Consider the following 25,607-nt stretch of genomic DNA (forward strand, 5'->3'; position numbering starts at 1 on the left):
GTGGGATACAAATGCAATAAATAAATAAATGAGGCCACACTATGTATGTATACGTTGGAAGAAAGGCAGGAGAGGGGAGATATGATAGAGACATTTAAATACTTATACAGCATAAATGTACAGAGTGTCTTCCAACTGAAAGAAAGCTTTGGAATGAGGGGGCACAGGATGAAGGTGAAAGGGGACAGACCCTGGAGTAACCTAAGGAAATACTTCTTCATAGAAAGGGTGGTATATTTGTGTTACAGCCTCCCGCTGTAGGTGGAGGAGATGAAGACTATATCTGAATTCAAGCAACCTTGAGATAAATACACAGGATCTCTAAGGCATGGATGGGCAGACTGGATAGGCCATATAGTCTTTATCTGCCTTCATTTTCTCTGCTTGTATGTTTCTATGTCTCCCAAAGAAATCTCTATCATCTACTAGTGGAGACCCACATCTCTTAACAAATTTATCAGTGATTTTTTTAAAATTCATTCATAGGGGAGAGGAGTTATATTGGAGATGCAAAGAGGGAAAAGTCAAAAGGAGCTGAAGGAACAGTTACAAAAGTTTGGTGACAGTATGGGGTTCAGTAATAATCACAGTGGATTCATCACTAGAATGGAAAGATGATCAGGAGCCTTACCAACATGGGCTCCCATTCTCTGAAATCATTATGAAGTTCAACAGAGTTGAGAACCAGTTGACACTTGAATGAGACATCCCCACACACACACAACACTGGGTTTTATAACTCAACAATAACCTTTCTAATAAGTCTGTGCTGAACCAAAGGCCCAGCAACAGCTTATATAAAGATGGTACAGCTTAAATGTTTATTTATTTATTAGGATTTATTTACCGCCTTTTTGAAGGAATTCACTCAAGGCGGTGTACAGTAAGAATAGATCAAACATGAGCAATAGGCAATTACAGCAGTAAAAATATTCAAGTAACAATACAAAATATGGCATGGTATACTACTTCCTTATTCTATTTCCCAGTTGGTACTTGAGTATTGCTATCCCAACAGATGTCTGAATTACTGCTTTTATCCAATTGGACCTCAATGCTTCCAAGCTTGACTGGACTCCAAGAGACCACCCTTTGCTCAATGTTTAAATGAGCGTCCATGCTATTATTGGAGCTAATCTTATCATTGGTCCACTTTCAAGCGTGGCCACTCATTTAAACATTGAGCAAAGGGTGATCTCTTGGAGACCAGTCAAGCTTGGAAGCATTGAGGTCCAATTGGATAAAAGCAGTAATTCAGACATCTGTTGGGATAGCAATACTCAAGTACCAACTGGGAAATAGAATAAGGAATTAGATTAAAACCAGTGGTTCCCGTAATTTAGATGGTATACTACTTGCAATGACAACACAATACGCAATAGAACATTATAATTGGTAGTGAAGGGTAAGACAAAGTTGTAACATATAGATGAGTAAGAAAGTAGGAAGAATTTGAAAGTAAGGTGACTGATTTGAAGAAAGTTGCACATGAGGTAAGAGAGATGGTTAAATATTATCTCAGTTAGGCTAGGAGTGGATAAACATGTCCCCCTGTTACTTGGTTTGATAAAGTTATGTTTTCATATAGTGTCAAAATGCTGCCTGTATCTGGAGTTACAGGAGTACACATCTTGCAGAGTTATTTTGCAGATTAAGCAGAGATTTTTTTTTTTTTGGGGGGGGGGGGGGGGGGGGGAGGAAGTCTGATGACTAAATTGGACTTTCCTGTGTGCCTTTTCCATGAAGGTCCCTTTGGAGATAATGTTTGTTACTACTACTGCGACAAATATACTCCTTGCTTACTGTACTCTTTAGCTGAAGTTGTGTGATTAAAAATCCCAGCTAGGTTTTTCATCCTTTTATTACTGGAATAAGGTAGGAGGTATTCAAATCTGTTCCTCAACGGATGCAAACAGATTTGATTTTCAGGATAGCCAAAATAAAAAAATATTCAATCGTCACTAAAGACTTGGGCATCTTTAGATTCTTACTGTACTAATCTGGAAGGTCACACTGCAAAGGTCTTCACACTCCTACTGTATTTGATACCTGAACATTACCCATTAGTTCTTCATGCAGCTACTCTACTTCATGTTATATACCTAATGGAAGTCGTCGTGGGTCTGTTAAACGATGTTCATCTTATTACTTATGTATTTGTTTATTAACCAAAACTCTCAATAAAATTTATACAAAAAAAATATGTATATATTGGGGTAGATATTCAGCTGGCAGCGGTTAGTGTTTTTATGTGCTACACTGGCTGTATTCCTGAATATTCAATGCTGGGCTATGTCTGGGCACCGGCATTGAATATTCAGTTGTATGTTGGCCACTAATGCAGTTAAGTGCAATATAAAGATAGGACTGCTTTTTATGTGATCCGATTTAAGTGGTTATCTTATGCGGTTAATGGCTGAATATCAAACTCTTAACCGCGTGAGTGTAAACTTTGCCCCTGGAACGCTCAGGCACTAACTATGAATATTCAGCTTCACTAATTGGTTAAACGCTGCTGAATATTTGCAGTTAGCCACAGACAAGTGATTTAAACTGCCAGGAGCCTCTCTGGGTCGTTTAAATTGCTTTGAATATCGGGCAGATCAAACAAGTTTGCAAATGATTGCTCTAAGAATAAGGTTAATTTTCTAAAGCATTTTCTACGTGTAAAGCACATTTTGCAAGTGGAAATTGTGCGGGGTATAAATGTATAATAAGTAGGCATAAGAAAACAATCCCCCCCCCCCCCCCCCCCTGAAATTCAACGCTATTTTGCCGATCATGAACGGCTCCTGGCTGGTTAAATAGCATTTAGATGGCTAACCGCTAATATTCAGAGGGAGACAGCCAGTTATCTCCATTGAATATTCAAGATTAGCACCGGTAACAGCCTGGCATTGAGTATCTGGGGTCAGTGACCACCGCAGGACTTATGCAGTCTACCTCTCACCAGCTGAATATCGGCCCCAATGTGCCTGCTGTTTTATGATTTGCATGCAGGCAATCCCAGGGTTGTAATTTGGGTGGTGTGGGGATACAGTTGCCATGTGTGTGCAGGTTTTACAGAATATGAAAGTCCATGCCTAGAGAACTTGCACAAATTTACACCTTTCTTACAACAGGTGTAAATTTGTATGTGAGGATTTCTGCAGAACTGGGGCTAAGTGTGGGGGCCTACTTCATAAAGGCACCTATGCTACCATTATAAAACAAGCCTAAACTAGGTAGCTTTTCCAGTATTTGGCCTAGACTGTTCAAAAATTAGGCTCCACTTAGTTACCATAAAAACAGAATTTATTTATTTATTAGGATTTATTTACCACCTTTTTGAAGGAATTCACTCAAAGCGGTGTACAGTAAGAATAGATCAAACATGAGCAGGAGGCAATTAGAGCAGTAAAAATATTCGAACAACAACAACAGGGCCACCGAGAGACTAAGCCGGGCCCGGGGCAAGGCTGGGCCTCCCCCCCCCCCCCGCTGCCCCCCATCGCTGTAGTCCGCGGTCTCACCTGGCTGCCTCCATGGCTCCTGGTCCCCTTCATTCAAAGCGGCAGTCCCAGATCGCGTCTCTTCTGGCCTTCCCTCCGTGTCCCGCCCTCGTCTGATGTAACTTCCGGTTTCCGCGAGGACGGGGCACAGGGAGGGAAGGCCAGAAGAGACGCGATCTGCGACTGCCGCTTTGAATGAAGGGGCCCCGGAGCAGTGGAGGCAGGCAGGTGAGACCGGGGACTGCAGTGCTGGCGGCCTGACGCCGGCGCCCCCTTGGAGGTCCAGGCCCGGGGAATTTTGCCCCCCCCCCCCCCCCCCCCCCCCCCCCCGGAGGCCCTGAACAACAATACAAAGTATGGCATGGTATACTACTTGCAATGACAACACAATCCAGCTCATTTTCGAAAGAGAAAAACGCCTATAGTGCGACCTAAATCGGGAGATAGACGTTTGTCTCGCAAAGGCGCCCAAATCGCTATAATCGAAAGCCGATTTTGGGCGTTTCCAATTGCACTCCGTCGCGGAAATGAATAAAGTTGACAGGGGCGTGTCGGAGGCGTGGTGGAGGCGGAACTGGGGCGTGGTTATCAGCTGAGGAGAGATGGGCGTCTTTAGCTGATAATCGAAAAAAAAGGCGTTTTTACCGTGATTTTGGTACGAGGCAACATTGTCTATTTCATTTAAGAGACTACATTGTATGAGCTCCTTTGTCTGTCAGTATATCCCCTGTGCAACTACTGATTGACCCCTGATGAAGGTTTTTTTAAAAACCGAAACACGGACCGTGTTGGGTCCTTAATAAAGTTTTTTTGGAGCATCTTACCCCTTATCTTGGATTGGTCTCTTGAAGTTATTTTTCCACCTTTTTTTTGTGTAGAGGAAGAAGCGACAGGTCTTGGCGATCTGCTACCTCAACACAGACTGAGCAGAAGTCAGTAAAAGTTTGGGTTGTAAATAAGCAGAAGATAAGCAGAAAACGTAGTTATTTAGTCTAAATAGCAGAGCCTGATGTGAACCCAGCCAGCCCAGCCAGTTTGTGACCCTTCAAGACCTCAGGTGTAAGGGGTTATTATGCTGCTGTACAAACTTGATATCAAGTGAGATAATAAAGCAAGTTCTAATCTAGTTCCAAATGTGTGTGTGTGTGTTTTAAGAGCAGTCAGTCCTGTGATTATGACCAAATTTTATCCAGGTAGTATATGCCCTGCTAAGCGAGAACACTGTATCTGCAATAAATCACATTTCAAGGAAAGTGAATTCTTCTAACATTCCATTGCCAACCTGACAATATATTTTGTTTCCAAAGTTTCTGTTGTGTCCCACTGTATGGAAGGAATTCAACTCTTTAATAGGCTCCACCCTTCCTCCTGCTTTAAAGTTGCAGATGTTACTGTATTTACACATAGAAGTACAGAGATCAATATTCAGTGACATGACAAACACAAAGATATACTGATAAATTACCAGCATATTGTTCTGCACATTTTCAAAGTATGCATTTAAATCTGACTGCTGAATACACTGGCATAACTTTATATGGGTGGGATTGGGGGGGGGGGGGGGGGGGGATTATGGAAGGGAAGGTACAATGCTGAAGGTTTATCTAGGGAATCAGATACCCTTGGGATGGCCCTCAGTGACCTGATGGTATTCATCCCAGAGTATTAATAGAACTAAAAAATGAACTTGCGGAGCTACTGTTAGAAATATGCAATCTGTCCCTAAAATCGAGTGTAATACCGGAAGACTGGAGGGTAGCCAATGTTACTCCGATTTTTAAGAAAGGTTCCAGAGGAGATCCGGGAAATTATAGACCGGTGAGTCTGACGTCGGTGCCGGGCAAGATGGTGGAGGCTATTATTAAGAATAAAATTGCAGAGCATATACAAAAACATGGACTGATGAGACAAAGTCAGCACGGATTTAGTGAAGGGAAGTCTTGCCTCACCAATCTAATGCATTTTTTTGAGGGGGTAAGCAAACATGTGGACAATGGGGAGCCGGTTGATATTGTATATCTGGATTTTCAGAAGGCGTTTGACAAAGTGCCGCACGAAAGACTCCTGAAGAAATTGCAGAGTCATGGAATCGGAGGTAGGGTATTATTATGGATTAAGAACTGGTTGAAAGATAGGAAGCAGAGAGTAGGATTGCGTGGCCAGTATTCTCAGTGGAGGAGGGTAGTTAGTGGGGTCCCGCAGGGGTCTGTGCTGGGTCCGTTGCTTTTTAATGTATTTATAAATGACCTAGAGATGGGAATAACTAGTGAGGTAATTAAATTCGCCGATGACACAAAATTATTCAGGGTCGTCAAGTCGCAGGAGGAATGTGAACGATTACAGGAGGACCTTGCGAGACTGGGAGAATGGGCGTGCAAGTGGCAGATGAAGTTCAATGTTGACAAGTGCAAAGTGATGCATGTGGGTAAGAGGAACCCGAATTATAGCTACGTCTTGCAAGGTTCCGCGTTAGGAGTTACGGATCAAGAAAGGGATCTGGGTGTCGTCGTCGATGATACGCTGAAACCTTCTGCTCAGTGTGCTGCTGCGGCTAGGAAAGCGAATAGAATGTTGGGTGTTATTAAGAAGGGTATGGAGTCCAGGTGTGCGGATGTTATAATGCCGTTGTATCGCTCCATGGTGCGACCGCACCTGGAGTATTGTGTTCAGTACTGGTCTCCGTATCTCAAAAAAGATATAGTAGAATTGGAAAAGGTACAGCGAAGGGCGATGAAAATGATAGTGGGGATGGGACGACTTTCCTATGAAGAGAGGCTGAGAAGGCTAGGGCTTTTCAGCTTGGAGAAGAGACGGCTGAGGGGAGATATGATAGAAGTGTATAAAATAATGAGTGGAATGGATCGGGTGGATGTGAAGCGACTGTTCACGCTATCCAAAAATACTAGGACTAGAGGGCATGAGTTGAAGCTACAGTGTGGTAAATTTAAAACGAATCGGAGAAAATTTTTCTTCACCCAACGTGTAATTAGACTCTGGAATTCATTGCCGGAGAACGTGGTACGGGCGGTTAGCTTGACGGAATTTAAAAAGGGGTTAGATAGATTCCTAAAGGACAAGTCCATAGACCGCTATTAAATGGACTGGAAAAATTCCTCATTTTTAGGTATAACTTGTCTGGAATGTTTTTACGTTTGGGGAGCGTGCCAGGTGCCCTTGACCTGGATTGGCCACTGTCGGTGACAGGATGCTGGGCTAGATGGACCTTTGGTCTTTCCCAGTATGGCACTACTTATGTACTTATGTACTTATGTAAGGAGTGGGAAAAAAAAGGGATATGTGGAGAAAGGGAGGTGGAGTGGAGAGAGGGCAAGAAGAGAGTGAAAGTGAGAAGAAGGGTGACGGGGCAAGGGGAGCCGGAGATGAGGGGGCAAGGATGAGTAAGTGAAGGGCTGGGGGCATGAGAACGTAGAGTGAGAGAAGGAGTGGAAAGACTCAAGAGGAAAGTACAAGAGGAGGGATGGCCGGGGGTTGGACGGTAGTATCAGGCCTCAGGGGAGTGAAGAGGGCTCTCTGCTGAAAGGAGGGCACAGTGGTGAGAAAGGGTGGGGGTAGAAGGTCCTATGCTGAGTCCACTGGGTTTTTTTTATGTCAGTTGTTTGATGTTGTATAATGTCACCTGATTATGTTTGTTTGATTTGTTACCTGCTTTGGTAGAAAAATGGGATATAAATAAGAAAAATAAATAAATTCCTTGGCATGTGTAGGGGCTTATGATTTGGTCCTCCCTCCTACCAAGCTGGAGGACACCTCTCTTTCTTCCCCCACGGACCCAGGTTGGCCCTCTTCTCTCTCAGAGGGCTGAGATTAGAACCTAGGGAAAGATAAAAAAAGGGGAGGAGACCTCAGTGATTGTGGTGGTGGTGGGGGGGGGGGGGGGAGTGGGTGGTCTTAAACTGAGGTCACCAAGCTCCCATCATTCTTTTGTGCACACTTGGAAGTCTCTGGGTCAGAGTGAAAGATGGGAAGAACATAGGAAACTTTTATATGGGAAAGGGATAACAAGAGTGAAAAGAGAGGGAGCAGGAGAGGAGAAAAGAGGAAAAGGGATGATGGACAGGAGGAATAGAGGGAGTGGGGTTAATTGGTATGCTATTAGGCACTGGCATGGGGATAAGAAGAATGGGGAGAGCAATGGCTACTAGTGCTGAATAAAAAATGGTAGACAAAGGGAGTAGGGGAGAGAAAAAGGGTTGTGAGCAGGGGGATGTAAGAATGAAGTGAGGAGGCAAACTACTGTGTATAGTGCAGTGAGATACTGGGGATACTGGTTAAGTGTATTGAACAAGGGATTGGCAGGAAGGAGGGAAATGTGAGTCAAGGGAAAGAAGGGATCATTAATAATTATAGTGCTAAATTTCCCCCTCTTATTGTGTCTGTCATTATTTTTTTTGTTTTATGATTTGTGATTTTATGTTGCAGTTATGCTTTTATTATGAATGTACACCGCTCTGATATTCCTCTTGAATAGCGGCATATTAAATGATCCTGATATATAAATAAATGGTGGTAAGGGACAGAGGAGGAGGAGCTGCTGGGCATGGTGTGCAGGGAGAAAGAGCATTAATGCGGAATACTGATGCTAGATAAAGAAAGGGTTGAAGGCAAGGGGAAAGAGGGGGCAGAAGAGATGTAGGAGGTAGGATAAGGAGTAAGAGAAATGGAAGGAGTAGTTGCTAATCACACTGTGTTAGGAAAAGAAAGATTGGTGATATACTGCTGCTGGGTGGGGTAAAGGGGGGGGGGGTGAAACTGCTTGGGGTAGCTTGCAGAATGAAAGAGGATGGGGCAGTCAGGAAAACTGGTGGTAGTGTTGTTGTGATGGGCGGAAAATGTGTTGAAGTTGTCAAAGTCAGTGTTGACTTTGTGAGATCCAGGATGTAGTGTAAATCTGCTGAGCATATGTTGATTTTGTGAGGGGTGGAGGACATGGTACTGGGATCCTCAGTCCCTTTTAGTTTTGTGAGGGGAGCGAGATGCTGTGTTGGGGACACAAAGACTCTGTTGCTGAGGAGGGGCTACACAGTCCCTTTCTTTCTTTCACCTTCATCCCCTCCTCTCTTTTTCATGCTCAGGTTACCCTTTCCTCTTTTAAAACTACACAAAAAATATTTAGTGCGGTAGAATTTGTGTAGGTTCATCCCTCCTGCTAGGGGTACATATAAACATTTTCAAAAGTCTGGGGGTACCAGTTACCTAAAAGGCTTAGAAACACTGCCCTAAGTTACATGCATAAATTTTGGCTTTATGGGGATAATTCTATAAAACAGACAGTAACATTAACACGCCGGTTATGCACATAAATGATTAGAATAATGGCATATATTCACATGTGTACAAATACGCAAAATCTCAACTATACACTTAGTCCAGCCATAGAGCTAGTGTAACTGTGTGTGCTTAAATGCCTGAGAGATGTGTGGGAGTCCTGCCCAGACTTTGCCTATGTGTGTGCCAACCTATAAAATACGCACAATGAAAGATGTGCATAATTGTCCACTATAATGGGAGAGCCAAGAATAGAAAAGAATGAGGAATATTAACAAAAAATAAAATCAGGAAAATCATATGGGCAAAGTTCTCTGTGTCTGCAACTTTAAACAAAATCATTTAGGGGGTCCTTTAAATAACATGTGATAAAAAGTGGCCTTAGCATGCCCTTACGTGCCACATGCTACGGCCATTTTTACTGCAGCCCTAAAATGGTCGATATTCTATTTCTGGTATGAATGACCATGTGCTAATGTTGCCATTGGTGCATGGCCATTTTTAAAACTTACCGGGAGCACTTACCATTACCCATTTTGTAGGTGATAATAGATCACATGGTATTCCTATACTAACCAGTTAGCGTACTAACGTAGATGCACTGTTTAGCATGGGAGCACCCACTCTCCGCCCCCTAACATTCTCCCTCAAAAAAAGGAAAAAAAATGTAAGCGCGCGTTTAGCATGTACACATTTTGTGGTTACCATGGGAAGCTTAAGTGCGTCCTGCGTGTTAGCTCCTAATACAGTTTAGTAAAAGAGCTTTTACAGTCCACTACCCTTCAGACCTGCTTCTTAGCAAAAGAGCTTTCAGATAGTTGGTACCTGCTGCTGATCGCATAAATGGTTTGCAATTTTTGACCCCACAATTTTTATTGGGTTTACTTAGCTGGTTTTTCTTTCCTCACAATGAAATCAGTAGGAAAAAGATAACAAATGTCAAAATACCTTGGACCTTTACCACAGCCGATTCTCTCTCCTTTGAAATAAACAGCAACTGTGTATGTTCGGGCATGAGAAGGTCCCAGCGTTTGAAGAGTCCTGAGGCAAAAAACACAGCAATTTGTGGTGCACAGAGAGGTAATCTCAGGATAATCTGGTTCACAGATCCAGAACAGGAGATTGGTGGAGTACAGAAACCAACTAACAACTTTTTCCTACACACTCATTATGTTATCCTGGTGCTATTTTTAAACCACACAAAGCATTCATCACTGGATTGTACAGGGAGATAAAATCTAATTTTTATTAGGTTGTAACTCACTCAAGTTCTGCTCCAGGCACGGCACAGTTTTTATGGGTTCACCTGTCTAACCTCTGAACCAGTGTCTAGCCACAAACACAGTGAGTGAGTTACAGCGTGACAGGACAGATTTAAATTTCATTTCTCCCCAAATCCCAACCATGAATTTCTTCTGACATATAGACAAGACCAGAGCCTTATAAATGCAGTGAAATACACGTGGAGATTTCTTTGACAGACACTGGCACTGCTTGGACATAGAAGCTGAGAAAAGAAAAAGCCAGGCTGCTATAACCAGTGATACTATCTGACCTTATCAGAGTCCGGTAAACTCATCCGGGACAGTACTGAAAAGCACTTATCTGGATTACATCACCTGCTATCTGGGATAGTCAGGGGCACTATCCAGATAGTGTCTCTAAATATACTTATAGACCACCTCTGCATTATGCAGATAGTGCTAGGACAGAGCATGGGCAGTCCCAGAAATTATGCAGATAGTGGCAATAATCAGGCTGCTAACTGGACAATTTAGAATAACCGAATTCTATCTGTCCTAAGTTACCTGGATAAGTTACCTGGATAGTAGACTAAATACTGCCACAATCCTGACCGACTTATTCAGCTGAACAGTGCTGTTCACTTTCTAGATATTTTTTGACTACTGCTGCCAGCATTTAAAAAGAAAGGCTGACCTCAGTGGTTGAATACTGAGCCGATTATCTATAGTGGGCTCTTATAAAGTGGAACAGTGTGGCAACACAAAACATCCTGACACTTTGCATGGACTATTTACCAGAGGTGTTAGTATCTAGATGAAAATGTACCATCTCACCCTCATACCTTTGGCAAGGATTTCTACACAAGCACTCTGCTATTAATTGGCATTCAGGCACTTCTTTCACTAACATGAAAGAGTAGAGAGGTGTGGTAGCCGTGTTAGTCCACTTTTAAAGGTAATCAGTCAGTTATTGTAATTAGGGTAACAAGCAAGGGGTGCTCTTACAGAGTTGTAAATACATTTCATTACCATCTAAGAAGGAAACACTAAATAAATCATACAATATACTATATAAACTAAAAGACACTTTTATATTAGGCTAATATCCTTAATACTGTAGCAAGTTTTAAATTATTGAAAAACTCAAAAACACTAAGGGGGGGATGCACCAAAGTCCTCGTTAGAGCCGTTCCGTACCGAATTCCACAACAAATCGGTACGGAACAGCTATGCACGAAGGAAAGGGAATGCAAATGAGCTGCTCGTTGCAGCTCACATGCATTCTCTAACCCTTCGTAAAACCGTCGAAAAATTGGCCTGTAGAGCATGCGCAGAGTGGCCAAGCGTTATACTGACTGCTCTGCGCATGCCAAGGACGTCAGAAGAAAAAAAAAAAAACCATGTCCTTTATGGACGGCCTTGCCCCCCCCCCCCCCCCGCCCGAGGTCACCGCTGCTCCCCGCTCCCCCCTGCATTAAATCATAACTTTAAGCAGCCCCGGCCCCCCTCCCTTCCTCTCTTTCTCCTCCATTCTTTGAAATGACACATTCGCCACCCGCCATCCTCCGCCCCCGCCGCCCCCCCCCCCCTGAGGTCGTCGCCGCCGCTCCCCCTCTCCACCGGGCCCCCCTCCCTCTGATACCGGGCCCTCACAGCACCTCTCACCTCTGTGTGAAGGCGCTGCACGGGCAAGAACAGTTGATTGCCTCTTCGGACGTCCCTCCTTTCCTCCTGGGCCCGCCCTCATCTGACGTAAGTAACCTACATAGGGACCTCTAGATGGCCGAGGAGTAAAAGGGGCGATCAGGGAAGACAAAGTCGTAGCAGAGAGATTAAATTAATTCTTTGCTTCGGTCTTCACCGAGGAAGATTTGGGTGGGATACCGGTGTCGGAAATGGTATTCGAAGATGACGAGTCGGAGAAACTTAATGAATTCTCTGTAAACCTGGAGGATGTAATGGGGCAGTTCTACAAACTGAAGAGTAGCAAATCTCCTGGACCGGATGGTATTCATCCCAGAGTACTGATAGAACTGAAAAATGAGCTTGCGGAGCTATTGTTAGAAATATGTCATTTATCCTTACAATCTAGCGTGGTACCTGAAGATTGGAGGGTGGCCAATGTAACGCTGATTTTTAAAAAAGGTTCCAGAGGAGATCCGGGAAATTATAGACCAGTGAGTCTGACGTCAGTGCCGGGCAAAATGGTAGAGACTATTATTAAGAACAAAATTACAGAGCATATTCAAAAGCATGGATTAATGAGAAAAAGTCAACATGGATTTAGTGAAGGGAAATCTTGCCTCACCAAACTACTACATTTCTTTGAAGGGGTGAACAAACATGCGGATAAAGGTGAGCCGATTGATATTGTGTATCTGGATTTTTATTTATTTATTGCATTTGTATCCCACATTTTCCCCACCTTTTTGCAGGCTCAATGTGGCTTACAATGTATCGCTATTGGTAGATAGTAGGTTGGGATAAACAGTTATTGTTACATAAAGGATATTATAATTGAGATGTAGGCATTAGATATAAGTAGAATACAATACTGAAAGTAGGTAATGTGAGGAAGTCATAGAAAATAGCGTAATCGATATTTAAACAAGCAGATGTGAGCAAAAACAGATGTGAGCAAAAACAATGCTGATAATAGGTAGAGTGGAGATGTATTACATTTATAGTTGCTGATCTTATTGGTATGCCTTGTTGAATAGGTGGGTCTTCAGGGATTTGCGGAAGCTAGTTAGTTCATAAGTAGTTTTTAAGTTGCGCGGCATTGCATTCCATGACTGTGTACTCAGGTAAGAAAAGTTTGATGCATGCATTAGTTTGTATTTTAGACCTTTACAACTGGGGAAGTGAAGATTTAGGAATGTGCTGGATGATCTTCTAGCGTTTGACAAAGTACCTCATGAAAGACTCCAGAGGAAATTGGAGAGTCATGGGATAGGAGGTAGTGTTCTATTGTGGATTAAAAACTGGTTAAAAGATAGAAAACAGAGAGTAGGGTTAAATGGTCAGTATTCTCAGTGAAGATGGGTAGTTAGTGGGGTTCCCCAGGGGGTCTGTGCTCGGACCGCTGCTTTTTAGCATATTTATAAATGACCTAGAGATGGGAGTAACTAGTGAGGTAATTAAATTTGCTGATGACACAAAGTTATTCAAAGTCATTAAATTGCGGGAGGATTGTGAAAAATTACAAGAGGACCTTACGAGACTGGGAGACTCGGCGTCTAAATGGCAATGACGTTTAATGTGAGCAAGTGCAAAGTGATGCATGTGGGAAAGAGGAGCCCGAATTATAGCTACGTCATGCAAGGTTCCACGTTAGGAGTCACCGACCAAGAAAGGGATCTAGGTGTCGTCGTTGATGATGATACATTAAAACCTTCTGCTCAGTGTGCTGCTGCGGCTAAGAAAGCAAATAGAATGTTAGGTATTATTAGGAAAGGAATGGAAAACAAAAACGAGGATGTTATAATTTTATTTTATTTATTTTTATTACATTTGTACCCCGCGCTTTCCCACTCATGGCAGGCTCAATGCGGCTTACATATTATAATACAGGTACTTATTTGTACCTGGGGCAATGGAGGGTTAAGTGACTTGCCCAGAGTCACAAGGAGTTGCCTGTGCCTGAAGTGGGAATTGAACTCAGTTCCTCAGTTCCCCAGGACCAGAGTCCACCACCCTAACCACTAGGCCACTCCTCCACCTTTGTATCGCTCCGTTGTGCGACCGCACCTCGAATATTGTGTTCAATTCTGGTCGCCGCATCTCAAAAAAGATATAGTGGAATTAGAAAAGGTGAAGAGAAGGGCGACAAAAATGATAAAGGGGATGGGACGACTTCCCTATGAGGAAAGGCTAAAGTGGCTAGGGCTCTTCAGCTTGGAGAAAAGGCGGCTGAGGGGAGATATGACAGAGGTATATAAAATAATGAGTGGAGTTGAACGGGTAGATGTGAAGCGTCTGCTCACGCTTTACAAAAATACTAGGACTAGGGGGCATGCGATGAAGCTACAATGTAGTAAATTTAAAACTCAACATGTAATTAAACTCTGGAATTGGTTGCCAGAAAATGTGGTAAAGGTGGTTAGCTTAGCGGACTTTAAAAAAGGTTTGGATGGCTTCCTAAAGGAAAAGTTCATAGACCGTTATTAAATGGACTGGGGAAAATCCACTATTTCTGGGATAAGCAGTATAAAATGTTTTGTACATTTTTGGGATCTTGCCAGGTATTTGTGACCTGGATTGGCCACTGTTGGAAACAGGATGCTGGGCTCGATGGACCTTTGGTCTTTCCCAGTATGGCAATACTTATGTACTAAATAAAAGAAAATAAAACATGGAAAAGAAAATAAGATGATACCTTTTTTATTGGACATAACTTAATACATTTCTTGATTAGCTTTCGAAGGTTGCCCTTCTTCGTCAGATCGGAAATAAGCAAATGTTGGTAGATGACAGTATATATAAGTGAAAGTATTTCAGTGACAGTCTAACAGGATGGGGGTGGATAGGGAAGGGAAGGGAAGGGAAATGGGACTTGATATACCGCCTTTCTGTGGTATTTTGCAACTACATTCAAAACGGTTTACATATATACAGTTACTTATTTTGTACCTGGGGCAATAGAGGATTAAGTGACTTGCCCACAGTCACAAGGAGCTGCTGTGGGAATTGAACCCAGTTCCTCAGGATCAAAGTCCGCTGCACTAACCACTAGGCTACTCCTCCACTCCGACTCTTCCTGTCTGTCACTAGGTGAAAGACAGGAAGAGTCGGTTGGATGAGGGACAGGGAGATATGCATGGAGATAGGAGGGTGACAAAGCAGTACAATTTTATGGTTTATAAACTTTGTTAAGTCCTGTCTGGTGGGTGTCAAAATATTTAATCATTCTGACTTCAAAGGTCTTACGTTCCTGTATTGTTTTAAAGTTCCCTTTCAGGATTCTTACCATGAAATCACTGGTACAGTGTTCTGGTTTTGTAAAGTGCTGCCCCCCACAGGCGTGACATCTTTATTGGTACTAGCATTTTTCATATGGTGTCTATGTAAATTAAATCTCTTCTTTAGCATCTGACTTGTTTCTCCAATGTAGCAGCCTTCGTTGCATTTTTTACACTGAATGATATATACCTGCGATATATGCACTGCGATGGGCACCAGGACAGCACCTCAATATGCCAACCTCTTTATGGCTGAACTGGAAGAGACATTTCTGAATACATACCAGACCAAACCCCTAAAATACTACCGGTATATTGATGACATTTTTATGATTTGGACTGAGGGGGAAGAAACTCAAACAATTTTACAATTCCTTCAATACATACCATCCTACAATCAGATTCAAAATTGACTACTCCCCAGAAAAAGCCAATTTTTTGGACACCACAGTCTCACGCAGCGATAGCTATATACAAACATCCATATACAAGAAACCCACAGACAAATGCAGCTACCTCCACAACTCCAGCTTCCACCCTTCACATACAAAAAGATCCATTATTTACAGCCAAGCCACAAGATACCACCGTATCTGCTCTGACCCAGGGAACAGAGACAGACACCTTGAAATCCTGACCGCATCCTTCGAACAGAAAGGCTACAACCTCAAAATAATCTCCAAGAATATTGCCTCCTCCCTCAAAACACCCAGGGAAAATCTGCTACAGTACAAAGAAAAAAAGCAACAGACAGACTCCCCCTTATAGTGACATACAACCCAGAGCTGGAAAAATTAAGAAAAATCATAAAAGATCTGCAGCCTCTACTCCAGGAGGATGAATTACTGAAAGAGATATTCCCATCCCCACCAGTGCTGGCATTCCGACAGCCACCCAACTTAAAACACAAGCTAATTAGAAGTAAGCTCCCAACACAGACTCAAAAAGAAAAGAATGGCACACATCCTTTCAATATATCCAGCTGCAAATTATGCCAAAACATTTCACAGGACCCCACAGTCATTCAGAAAGGAAAAATATTCAACATTAAGGAATCTTTCACGTGCTCATCTTCCAATGTGGTATATATCATTTAGCGTTAAAAAAATGCAACAAAGCCTGCTACATTGGAGAAACAAGTCAGATGCTAAAGAAGAGATTTAATTTACATAGACACCATATGAAAAATGCTAGTACCAATAAAGATGTCATGCCTGTGGGGTAGCACTTTACAAAACCAGAACACTGTACCAGTGATTTCATGGTAAGAATCCTGAAAGGGAACTTTAAAACAATACAGGAACGTAAGACCTTTGAAGTCAGAATGATTAAATATTTTGACACCCACCAGACAGGACTTAACAAAGATCTGGGTTTTCTAGCCCATTATAAACCATAAAATTGTACTGCTTTGTCACCCTCCTATCTCCATGCATATCTCCCTGTCCCTCATCTACCCGACTCTTCCTGTCTCTCACCTATCCATCCCATCCTGTTAGACTGTCACTGAAATGCTTTGATGTTTCACTTATATATACTGTCATCTACCAACATTTGCTTATTTCCGATCTGACGAAGAAGGGCAACCTTCGAAAGCTAATCACCAGATCCTACCAAGTAACAACGAATAATGATAGATCACCACCTTGGACACCGGAATGTGGAGTACCTCAGGGATCCCCCCTTTCGCCAACTATTTTCAACCGTATGATGATACCACTAGCCAAACTTCTAGCCAATCAGAACCTTAACCCCTACATATACGCGGATGATGTCACGATCCACATCCCGTTCAAAAGTAACCTAAATGAAATAACCAACAAGATCAACCAGAGCCACCAAATCATGCACTCCTGGGCGGACTCATTCCAGTTAAAACTGAACGCAGAAAAAAACTCAATGTCTAGTTCTCACCTCCCAATACAACACAAACAACTACCCTACCATAACCACACCATACTGCACACTCCCTATCTCAGAAAATCTGAAAATTCTTGGAGTCACCATTGATCGATACCTCACACTCGATACCCATGTGAAGAATACAACGAAAAAAATGTTCTACTCGATGTGGTGGAAACTCAAGAGAATAAAACCTTTTTTCCCAAGAAACATCTTCCATACCCTAGGTACAATCATTAGTAATAAGTCATCTGGACTCCTGTAACACTTTGTATGCAGGCTGTAAAGAACAGACCATTAAAAAACTCCAAACAGAACCAAAACACCGCAGCCAGACTCATCTTTGGCAAAACTAAATACGAAAGGGCAAAACCTCTAAGAGAGAAACTACACTGGCTACCACTCAAGGAACGAATTGAGTTCAAGATCTGCACAACCGTCCACAAAATCATCCACGCAGACGCCCCACTTTATATGTTAAACCTAGTGGACCTACCACCTAGAAACGCCAACAGATCAGCCCGCAAATTCCTCAATCTGAACTTCCCCAGCTGTAAAGGAATTAAATATAAACAGTCATACGCTACTACTTTTGAGTATAAAAGCACACAGATCTGGAATGCACTACCCATGGCCCTGAAAAAAATGGACAATCTAACCAGCTTTCGCAAATCTTTGAAGACACATCTCTTCAACAAAGCCTACTAAGGACATCCTTACTAAATCATTCCTCTAACTACTCAGATGCATCAAAAACACCTCTCACAACACCTTACCTAGCACCTTGCATCTAAATTACCTACCTTAGCTTATTATCGACTGTATCTAAGATCATGTAATGACTGCATCATAACAACACTCTGTAAGCCACATTGAGCCTGCAAAAAGGTGGGATAATGTGGGGTACAAATGCAATAAATAAATACAATAAATTAAGTTATGTCCAATAAAAAAGGTATCATCTTATTTTCTTTTCCATGTTTTATTTTATTTGTATTGACTAACATTAAAAAAACAAATGATTACTGAATCAGGAAACTTGCTGCAACACTGTTCCATAATAGTATCTTTTTCTCTTAATAGTATGCATTGTTTGTAAACATATGCTTCTTACTCTGTTACAACACACTGTGCTTTACCCACCAAGGGAAAGGGAAAGAGGATGGGAATTGATATACTGCCTTTCTCTGGTTACAATCAAAGCGGTTTACATATTATATACAGGTACTTATTTTGTACCTGGGGCAATGGAGGGTTAAGTGACTTGTCCAGTGTTACATGGAGCTGCAGTGGAAACTGAACCCAGCTTGTTGAGGCTGCTGCACTAACCACTAGGCGATTCCGCCACTCAAAGGCCTTGCACTAAACAAGGGGTTCTCAATCCAGTCCTCAGGACACACCTAGCCAGTCAGGTTTTCAGCAATGAAAATGAATATGCATGAAAGAGATCTTAATACACTACCTCCAATGTAAGCAAACCTCTCTCGTGTATTCATTGTGGGTCTCCTGAAAACATGACTGGCTAAGTGTGCCCCCAGGACTGGGTTGAGAACTCCTGTTCTAAACCTATTTTATGCAGTTACTGTAAATAAGAACATGAGGATGGCCTATCCATGTGAACATTGGGGTGCTCTGTGTGATCACAGATTTTACAGTATACTGCTGACACCCCTACTTAGTATAATGGATTAGCATTAGCTGGTGTGGTAAGTTTTGGGAGCTCCAAGAAACTTTTCTATTTCTTCTGTTTTGGCTCTTCTGCTGCTTCTAGTTGGTTTATGCACATTCTGTAATTAAATGTAACCTGCTGAGGAAAAAGGTACCAAAAGTGGGGTTTGTGACTTATTTGAATAATCATGCAAAGTTTCAGCTTCAGGTACGGACTAATTATATCTTTATAAAATGAGAACGGTTTATCAATAAAATAGTGATTAACCCCAGAAATCACATATCCCACTTTAGGTACCTTTTAGACCATGGAAAAAAAAATCAAAGTTGTGAAAACAATTGCATAGTCCCATTCTATGGACCATATAGTACATAAAACTTTCAAAAATGAAAAGTTGCCCCTCCAAACTTTTATAGCCTTTATCTCTGTTATTTGAAATCCTACTTTTGGTACCTTTTCGCTCAGCAGGTCAGAAAAGTTTTACTTCAATGTATATTTTATACCACTCTCCCAGTTGTGTGCCGCTTTGGGTGGCAGTTACTTGGGGAAGAAGCCTCACATAAATATTTTAAAGTTCAGTGGTTTCCAAAATCATGGAATATACTTGTGCAAGGCAATGGTACACATTTTGATTAGCCCAAGACTGAACATGTCAAATCACCAACTGCAAAGAGCAACTGCTTTTGAAATTGGTATAAGCAACCAGTAGCATGTAACAATGACCTGGGCCTTTGACATGCTTTGTTATGTAAGTGAGTGAAGACAAGGTGCCATATCCTTACTTGTACAGAGGTATGTCCGGCTCCTTCCCCTCCGACCTCAGAGTCAGGCAGCACTGCTGCAGTTGAGATTTGGGGTCATTCCAATCCTGATTCAAAATGAACTCCTGCATCAAAGTGTACGGAAGCACAAAGAGAAAACATAGCCTGAACATAAACCTGTAGGACCAATATAACAAAACTGTCAAAGAATGCATACATGTTCTCCAGGCCCACACATTTACCTTTAGTCGTGGAAAGAAACATACGTTCATGAAGGTGTGAACGTACTCCAGGTCCTTATCAATGTACAGCGCAGCAATAAAAGCTAGAAATAAAATATGTTGGTACATTTATTCATGTGTAGAATCTCTACTATCCAGGAATTATCTCTCAACAGAATATAGAACTTACAGCAGACTCTGTGTCATTAAAACATACATTGTTAAAAATCCTTAAAATAAAATCAAGTATTTATGACTATAAAGGCACTAGAATGGAAGAAAAATACAGTGGTGGCATGACCAGAAAAATCCACATTAAGGGCCTCTGTTACCAAACCTCGCTAGCGATTCCCGGTGCGACAATGCCCATTCACTTTGAATGGGTTTCGTCGGCATTGCAGCGTGGGAATTGCTAGCACAGTTTGGTAAAAGAGGCCCTAAGTGTTACTCTCTAACGGGTGCTCCAAGTTGAGTGCCCTTTGTAGAATAGCACTTAAAGAGATTCCTGCACTCAAGAGGACTTATACCTGCTGAAACCTGGTATAAATTCTGGTGCACAAGTTGGGCATGTAATCCCAGTATTCTATAACATTGCACCGAAATACTGCGAATGCCCCTGACCCGCCCATGGCTTATTTGGCCTTGTCCCATTTTGAGACACTGGGTGTGCAGTGTTACAGAACATTGCATAGGGAACTGCCAATTAACTCTAACACCAAGAATTGGATGATAACACCCAACTGACAAATTAATTTATGCACAGATCTAGTCTCCTTGCCCAAATTTGGGTGACCTATATAGAATCAGGGGGACAGAAACTTATTTGCTATCTAGTGCAAAAGGTTTCCATTTAATATGCATAAGCAGCCAAAATAAATGTGTGTGAGGTTGGTAAGTGTCATTTTCCACCCACATCAACCTAATTCAAGTGCTCTGGCTAATCATCTGCTCTTACCTGGACAATCAGTGGTCATCTACAACTTGGTTCTCCCTTGAGTTGAAGGAAAGGGGCTTTTTCTGATGTATGCCCAGAAAAAAGAATAGTGAATTTAAATGAATTCTTATATTCTTTAGGCTACCACAGGACAGTGGTCATGACACAGAAAGCCACACCTTTACATGGAATAAGAGAGAATTGGAGGGAGAGGACAGAGGCAAACTACTTAGAGCTCAAGGAGTGATTCAATGACCTAAAGATTATGGGGGGAGCTACAGTTACATTTATTCAAGAGCGCCATGGGACTTGATAAAGCAGCAAACTTGAGCAGGTCCATACGGATACAGTCAACAAACTGGAGGACTCAAGAGAACCTCTCCAGGCAATGCAATCAGCATCTGAGCAGGCTTTCTGCGACCACAGTATATGGGAATCACATCGATACCACCCAAAGCAGATTTTAAGACAGAGTGAGTGCACAGGTGTAAGGTCTAGCTCTGAGAAACATGTCATATCATGGTTTGCTTTCAGGATTGTGAAGAAAACAAGGAAGAAGAAATTAGGTCTTACCTGATAATTTTGTTTCCATTAGTCCTTCCCACTATTCCAGAACCTGTGGGGATAGTTGTGTCCATCAACCAGCAGGTGATGATAGATATGTCTCAGCTCAGTTTTCTGTTGGTATCCGGTCCACCTCTTTAGTATTTATGTAAACAAGCAGTAAGGATAAACTCAGAACACAACCACCTTAAAAAAAAACTTGCTAACCTAAAAGTAACCAAACGAGCAAACAAACATGTGTAGACCTCTCTCCTCTCTAGACAATTTCTAGAGAACAAGAGTTATGTGACCCATTAATTCACACCTACTAAATATCTCAGAAACCTTGGACGGTCCTCTGGAATAGTGGAAAGGACAAATGGAAAGAAAATTATCACGTAAGACCTAATTTCTCTTTCCATTACGTAGCTTCCTACTATTTCAGAACCTGTGGGATGTTCAATCCCTAGAGTGGGTGAGATCCTGGTGCTGCCGACTTGCGGACTGAAGCCCCAAAACTGGCTTCGAAGCACACCACAATGGCCACCCTGTAGTGCTTGGCAAAGGTATGCAGAGTTGACCACGTCGCTACCTTCAAATATCTGCTGGAGACAGTAAGGCAGTCTCTGCCCAGGATGTCGCTGTATGCCTTGTAGAATGAACCCATAAGGCCTGAGGAGCCTGCTTCCCCACAAACAAAAAAGTTGACACGACAGTCTCTTTCAGCCATCTAGCAATTGTGGGCTACACGTCTCCTTGCTCAGTGGCCACTCCCCCCATAACAAAGATAGACTGTTTCTTCTGACCATATCTCTAAATTAAATTAGGTAGAGTACCAGAACTGTAAAACTATCATAAGCTGAGGGACTATTCTATTCCCATACCTTACTACTCTGACAATGCCTAAGCATGGGGTCTTAACCCAGACCCACAACTAGACTTCCAATGTATAGGACTGCTTCACCATCCTCATCTGATGGAGGCAGAGAATACTGGAGTGCTGGGTCAGCGTGGACACCTTATATGGGGAGGCATAAATACCTTCTCTGCCTCCACCTGCTTGTAGGAGAGCAAAATCCATGTGTCTGGACTGGTTGTGATTATGACGATAAGGAACACTTAATGAGCTGTGTTAAATGTAATGTGGTTCTGTGCCATTAATTTCTATTAAAAGCCATGTTAAAACACTTAATGCAGTTTAATAAGTAGGCCCCATAATTACATAAGTCTAGGACTGTGCATCTGCTTTTAATTTGTATATTATCTTAAGCTCATACAAGCAAAAAAAAAAGACAGAAAAGTTTCTGGACTCACATTCCAAGAGATCAGCCAAAGTCTTGGTGCGCAGTGAAACATGCCTCTTGGTCTTGTCATTGGTGATGGCAAACTCGTGCATCCCTAGCTCTTCTGCCACCTTGGCCTGTGTCCTGTTGTTCACTAATGAACTGCGCAGCAGCTACAATGGGGATGAAGAGGAGAAACCTAGCATCAGCACCTGCTCATGCTTCCATTCTGCTTTTATGGCTTACAAATAAAAATATATACAACTACTGTTTCTGTCACTTTTAAAAGTTTATTAATTCAGTGATTTTATTGATTTAACAGCTGCTAAATGCCCCCATGTCTTCCTTCTAAGAAGTAGAAACTCTTGTTGGCAGTACATTATCTAAGTCTTGTAGTATTGGTGAATTATAATTTGGGAATTTTAACTAATGTTACAGGATCACCAGATAATTTTTTGAAGACTACAATAGATTTAGGGACTGAACAGATTGTTAATGAGGCTATATATTAGGGAGAGTAAGACCTTACACCATGGTTTCCAGAGAAGTTTGCATAATTAAAAAAAACTGGTGAGAAAAAAGAAAAAATTGAAGGGCTGCAACTGAAGTAGCCAAGCTGGACTATTGGAGGCAAGTGTTCTATTAAAGGGAACAACTGTAGGAGCAAAATGGGTGCTTTCTTTTGAACAATCAATTCCAAACATAATGAATCATTCCTGAAAGACTCATACCAGCTGATATTCAGCCTGTGGGAGGCAGGCCAGCTAAATCCCACAATCTGCACTGAGCCCAGATATTCAAAGCCGGGCCATTTCTGGTGACCAGAACTGAATATTCGAGGGGTAGTTTTTTGCCGATTTAAGCTTTAACCGGCCAAGTCAATATTCACTGTTGGCCAGTTAAGTTTACAGCAGCCAAAGACATGCCTGCTATTTGGGCGGCCCAATTTGACCATCAAACTTAGCCTGCGATGCGCTGAATATTCACAGCTAGATGGTTAGCTATAATGGACCTTATTCTATAAAGGTTATGTTCCTAAATTTACGCTTCTAAAATTTATGCTCCCAAATTATTAGCACACACTATGCTCCAAAATAGATTATGCTCCTAATTTGTTCACAAATTAGGAGCATAAATTTTAGAAGTATAAATTTAGGAGCATAACCTTTATATAGAATAAGGCCCAATATGCTAAGTGGTAATATTAAGTGCTATTTAACCTGCCAGAAGTCATCCCTGGCCAGTTAAACAGCACTGAATATTGGCCAGATAGGGTATCTGCAGTCCCTTGTATAGCCAACCAGGGCTTGAAACGTTAAAGGTGATTTAGGAAGTGAATTTTAGAGCAGCATATTTATGATAACATATGTGGGATATAGACTAATTTGGGAAGGGAGCAAGGTATGGCTGTGGATAAGATGAGGGATCAATATAGAGCTCTCCCAGTTTTTCAACTTTTAGGGAACTGTCAGTAAAGGAATTAGAGGGCTTTGTATGGACTTGTGCATTAAGAATTTTGGGGACTTATGCAATAAAGATTCCTTGGATTTTTAAGCTTTGGACTTTTATCATGTTTGTTTGGACCTCCATTGTGTTTTTGCTGCAGACAATGAGAATCTCTTCCTTTTGCTGCAATCAGCGCTTAGTATGCATAGTATATCCAATGATTTTGAAATTTGGATTGGTGCCCTTCTGGACAGTGGTAAATCCAATCCTTTGCAGGATTATAGATAATTCCCTGCAAGTAGGGGTCTTTCTTCAATCATTATGGTGAGAATGCTAAAAGGAAATTTTAAGACAAGCCGGGAATGTAAGACCTTTGAATTGAAAATGATGAAATATCTTGACACCCATCATACAGGGCTTAACAAAGACCTGGATCATATTATAAACCATAAAATTAAATTATACTGCTTTGCCACCCTCTAATCACCACCCATCTCTCCCTGTTTCTCACCCATCTCTCTACCTTTTCCTATGAGACTTTCATTGGAATGCTTTTATGTTTCACTTATTTATGCACGCTTTCTTGTATCATTACGTTGAACAGTATTGGCGATATCGGAGAGCCCTGTGGTACCCCATATTCTGGGATCCATGAAGCTGATAACTGATTGCACATCTTTACGATGTAAGATCTGGTTCTTAGGAAGCCATCGAACCATGCTGCCACTGCCCTGCATATTCCCATGTTGTCGAGTAGGGTCATAAGTGTTGTGTGGTCTACTAGACCGAACACACTCGACATATTGAATTGCAGCAATAGGATGTTCTGTCCTCGGCTTATTAGGCTTCTGAACGTTGTTATCAGGGTGGTTATGATTGTCTCCATGCTGTGTTGTGGTCTGAAGCCTGATTAGGAGTTGTGGAGGATTGAGAATTGTCAGGTATTCTATTAATTACTGTGCTACTAAGCCCTCCATCATTTTGGTCAGGAATGAGGCCACTGGTTTGTAGTTTGTGATGTCATTGATTTTGCTAGTTGTGTTTTTAGGGATTGGAGTAAGTACTATGTTTCCTTTGTCTGTTGGGAATTGCCCTTTTGTAAACATGTATGTGGTGTTTGGTAAAGCATTCGATGAACCAGTCTGGTGAATCTAGACAGGCTCACCTCCACTCCAGTCTATTAAACCTCCCTGATCATGGATTGAGTGTATAACAATGACGGCAGTGCGGGAGAGAGGAAACAGAGATTAACCAAAAATGCATAACTCTCAGAAATCCCACCAAAACACTGCTACAGAAACCAAACTGATACCAAAAACAAAATGAACGCATTCAAATTTCTCCTACTAGTTTACTCCATAACACTAACTCACATAGCTACAATCACTCCATTCACCGAAAGCACCATGATACCCATACTAAAAACACGCCAAAGACCAATACGAGACCATACGCACCACCAAACTGACAACAACTCAAACAAAGAAAACATCAACACGCAGACAACTACAACAAAAGAAAAACAATGGTCCTACCAAAATAAAGGAACGACAACTAATCAAAATCAACACAACATCAAAAACAGACTCTTACCAAACAATTCAAATAGGATACATAAATGCCAGATCAGTAGTCAATAAAACAGCAACTATAACAGACTGGATCACAGCAGACACATCAGTGAAACATGGATCCACAACCTCAAAGACCCTATAATTCTGGAACTCTGCCCCCCTGGACTACAAAATCACACATTGGACAAGGAAAGAAAAAAAGAGGTGGAGGATTAGCACTAATCTATAGATCCAACTTCAATGTAACAACAACTGCCGAGTCCATAACACTAGAACTTGAAATCGCCTCAGT

The 25,607-nt window shown here is 41.9% G+C and overlaps 1 protein-coding gene across 1 annotated transcript in view; it reads right to left on the reverse strand.

The window, feature by feature from the left end:
- The window catches only part of DROSHA (drosha ribonuclease III), a 552,432-nt gene that overhangs the window by 30,837 nt on the left and 495,988 nt on the right, over nucleotides 1–25,607 (reverse strand). Inside the window, exons 26-29 of the mRNA XM_030216759.1 lie at nucleotides 22,327–22,468; nucleotides 19,557–19,639; nucleotides 19,336–19,439; nucleotides 9,726–9,818 (exon numbers count right to left, since the gene is read on the reverse strand). Coding sequence (XP_030072619.1) covers nucleotides 9,726–9,818; nucleotides 19,336–19,439; nucleotides 19,557–19,639; nucleotides 22,327–22,468 — 422 coding nt within the window. The remainder of the gene's footprint in view (nucleotides 1–9,725; nucleotides 9,819–19,335; nucleotides 19,440–19,556; nucleotides 19,640–22,326; nucleotides 22,469–25,607) is intronic.

The sequence above is a fragment of the Microcaecilia unicolor genome, chromosome 1, assembly GCF_901765095.1.
Source record: "Microcaecilia unicolor chromosome 1, aMicUni1.1, whole genome shotgun sequence".
Taxonomy (NCBI): Eukaryota; Metazoa; Chordata; class Amphibia; order Gymnophiona; family Siphonopidae; genus Microcaecilia; species Microcaecilia unicolor.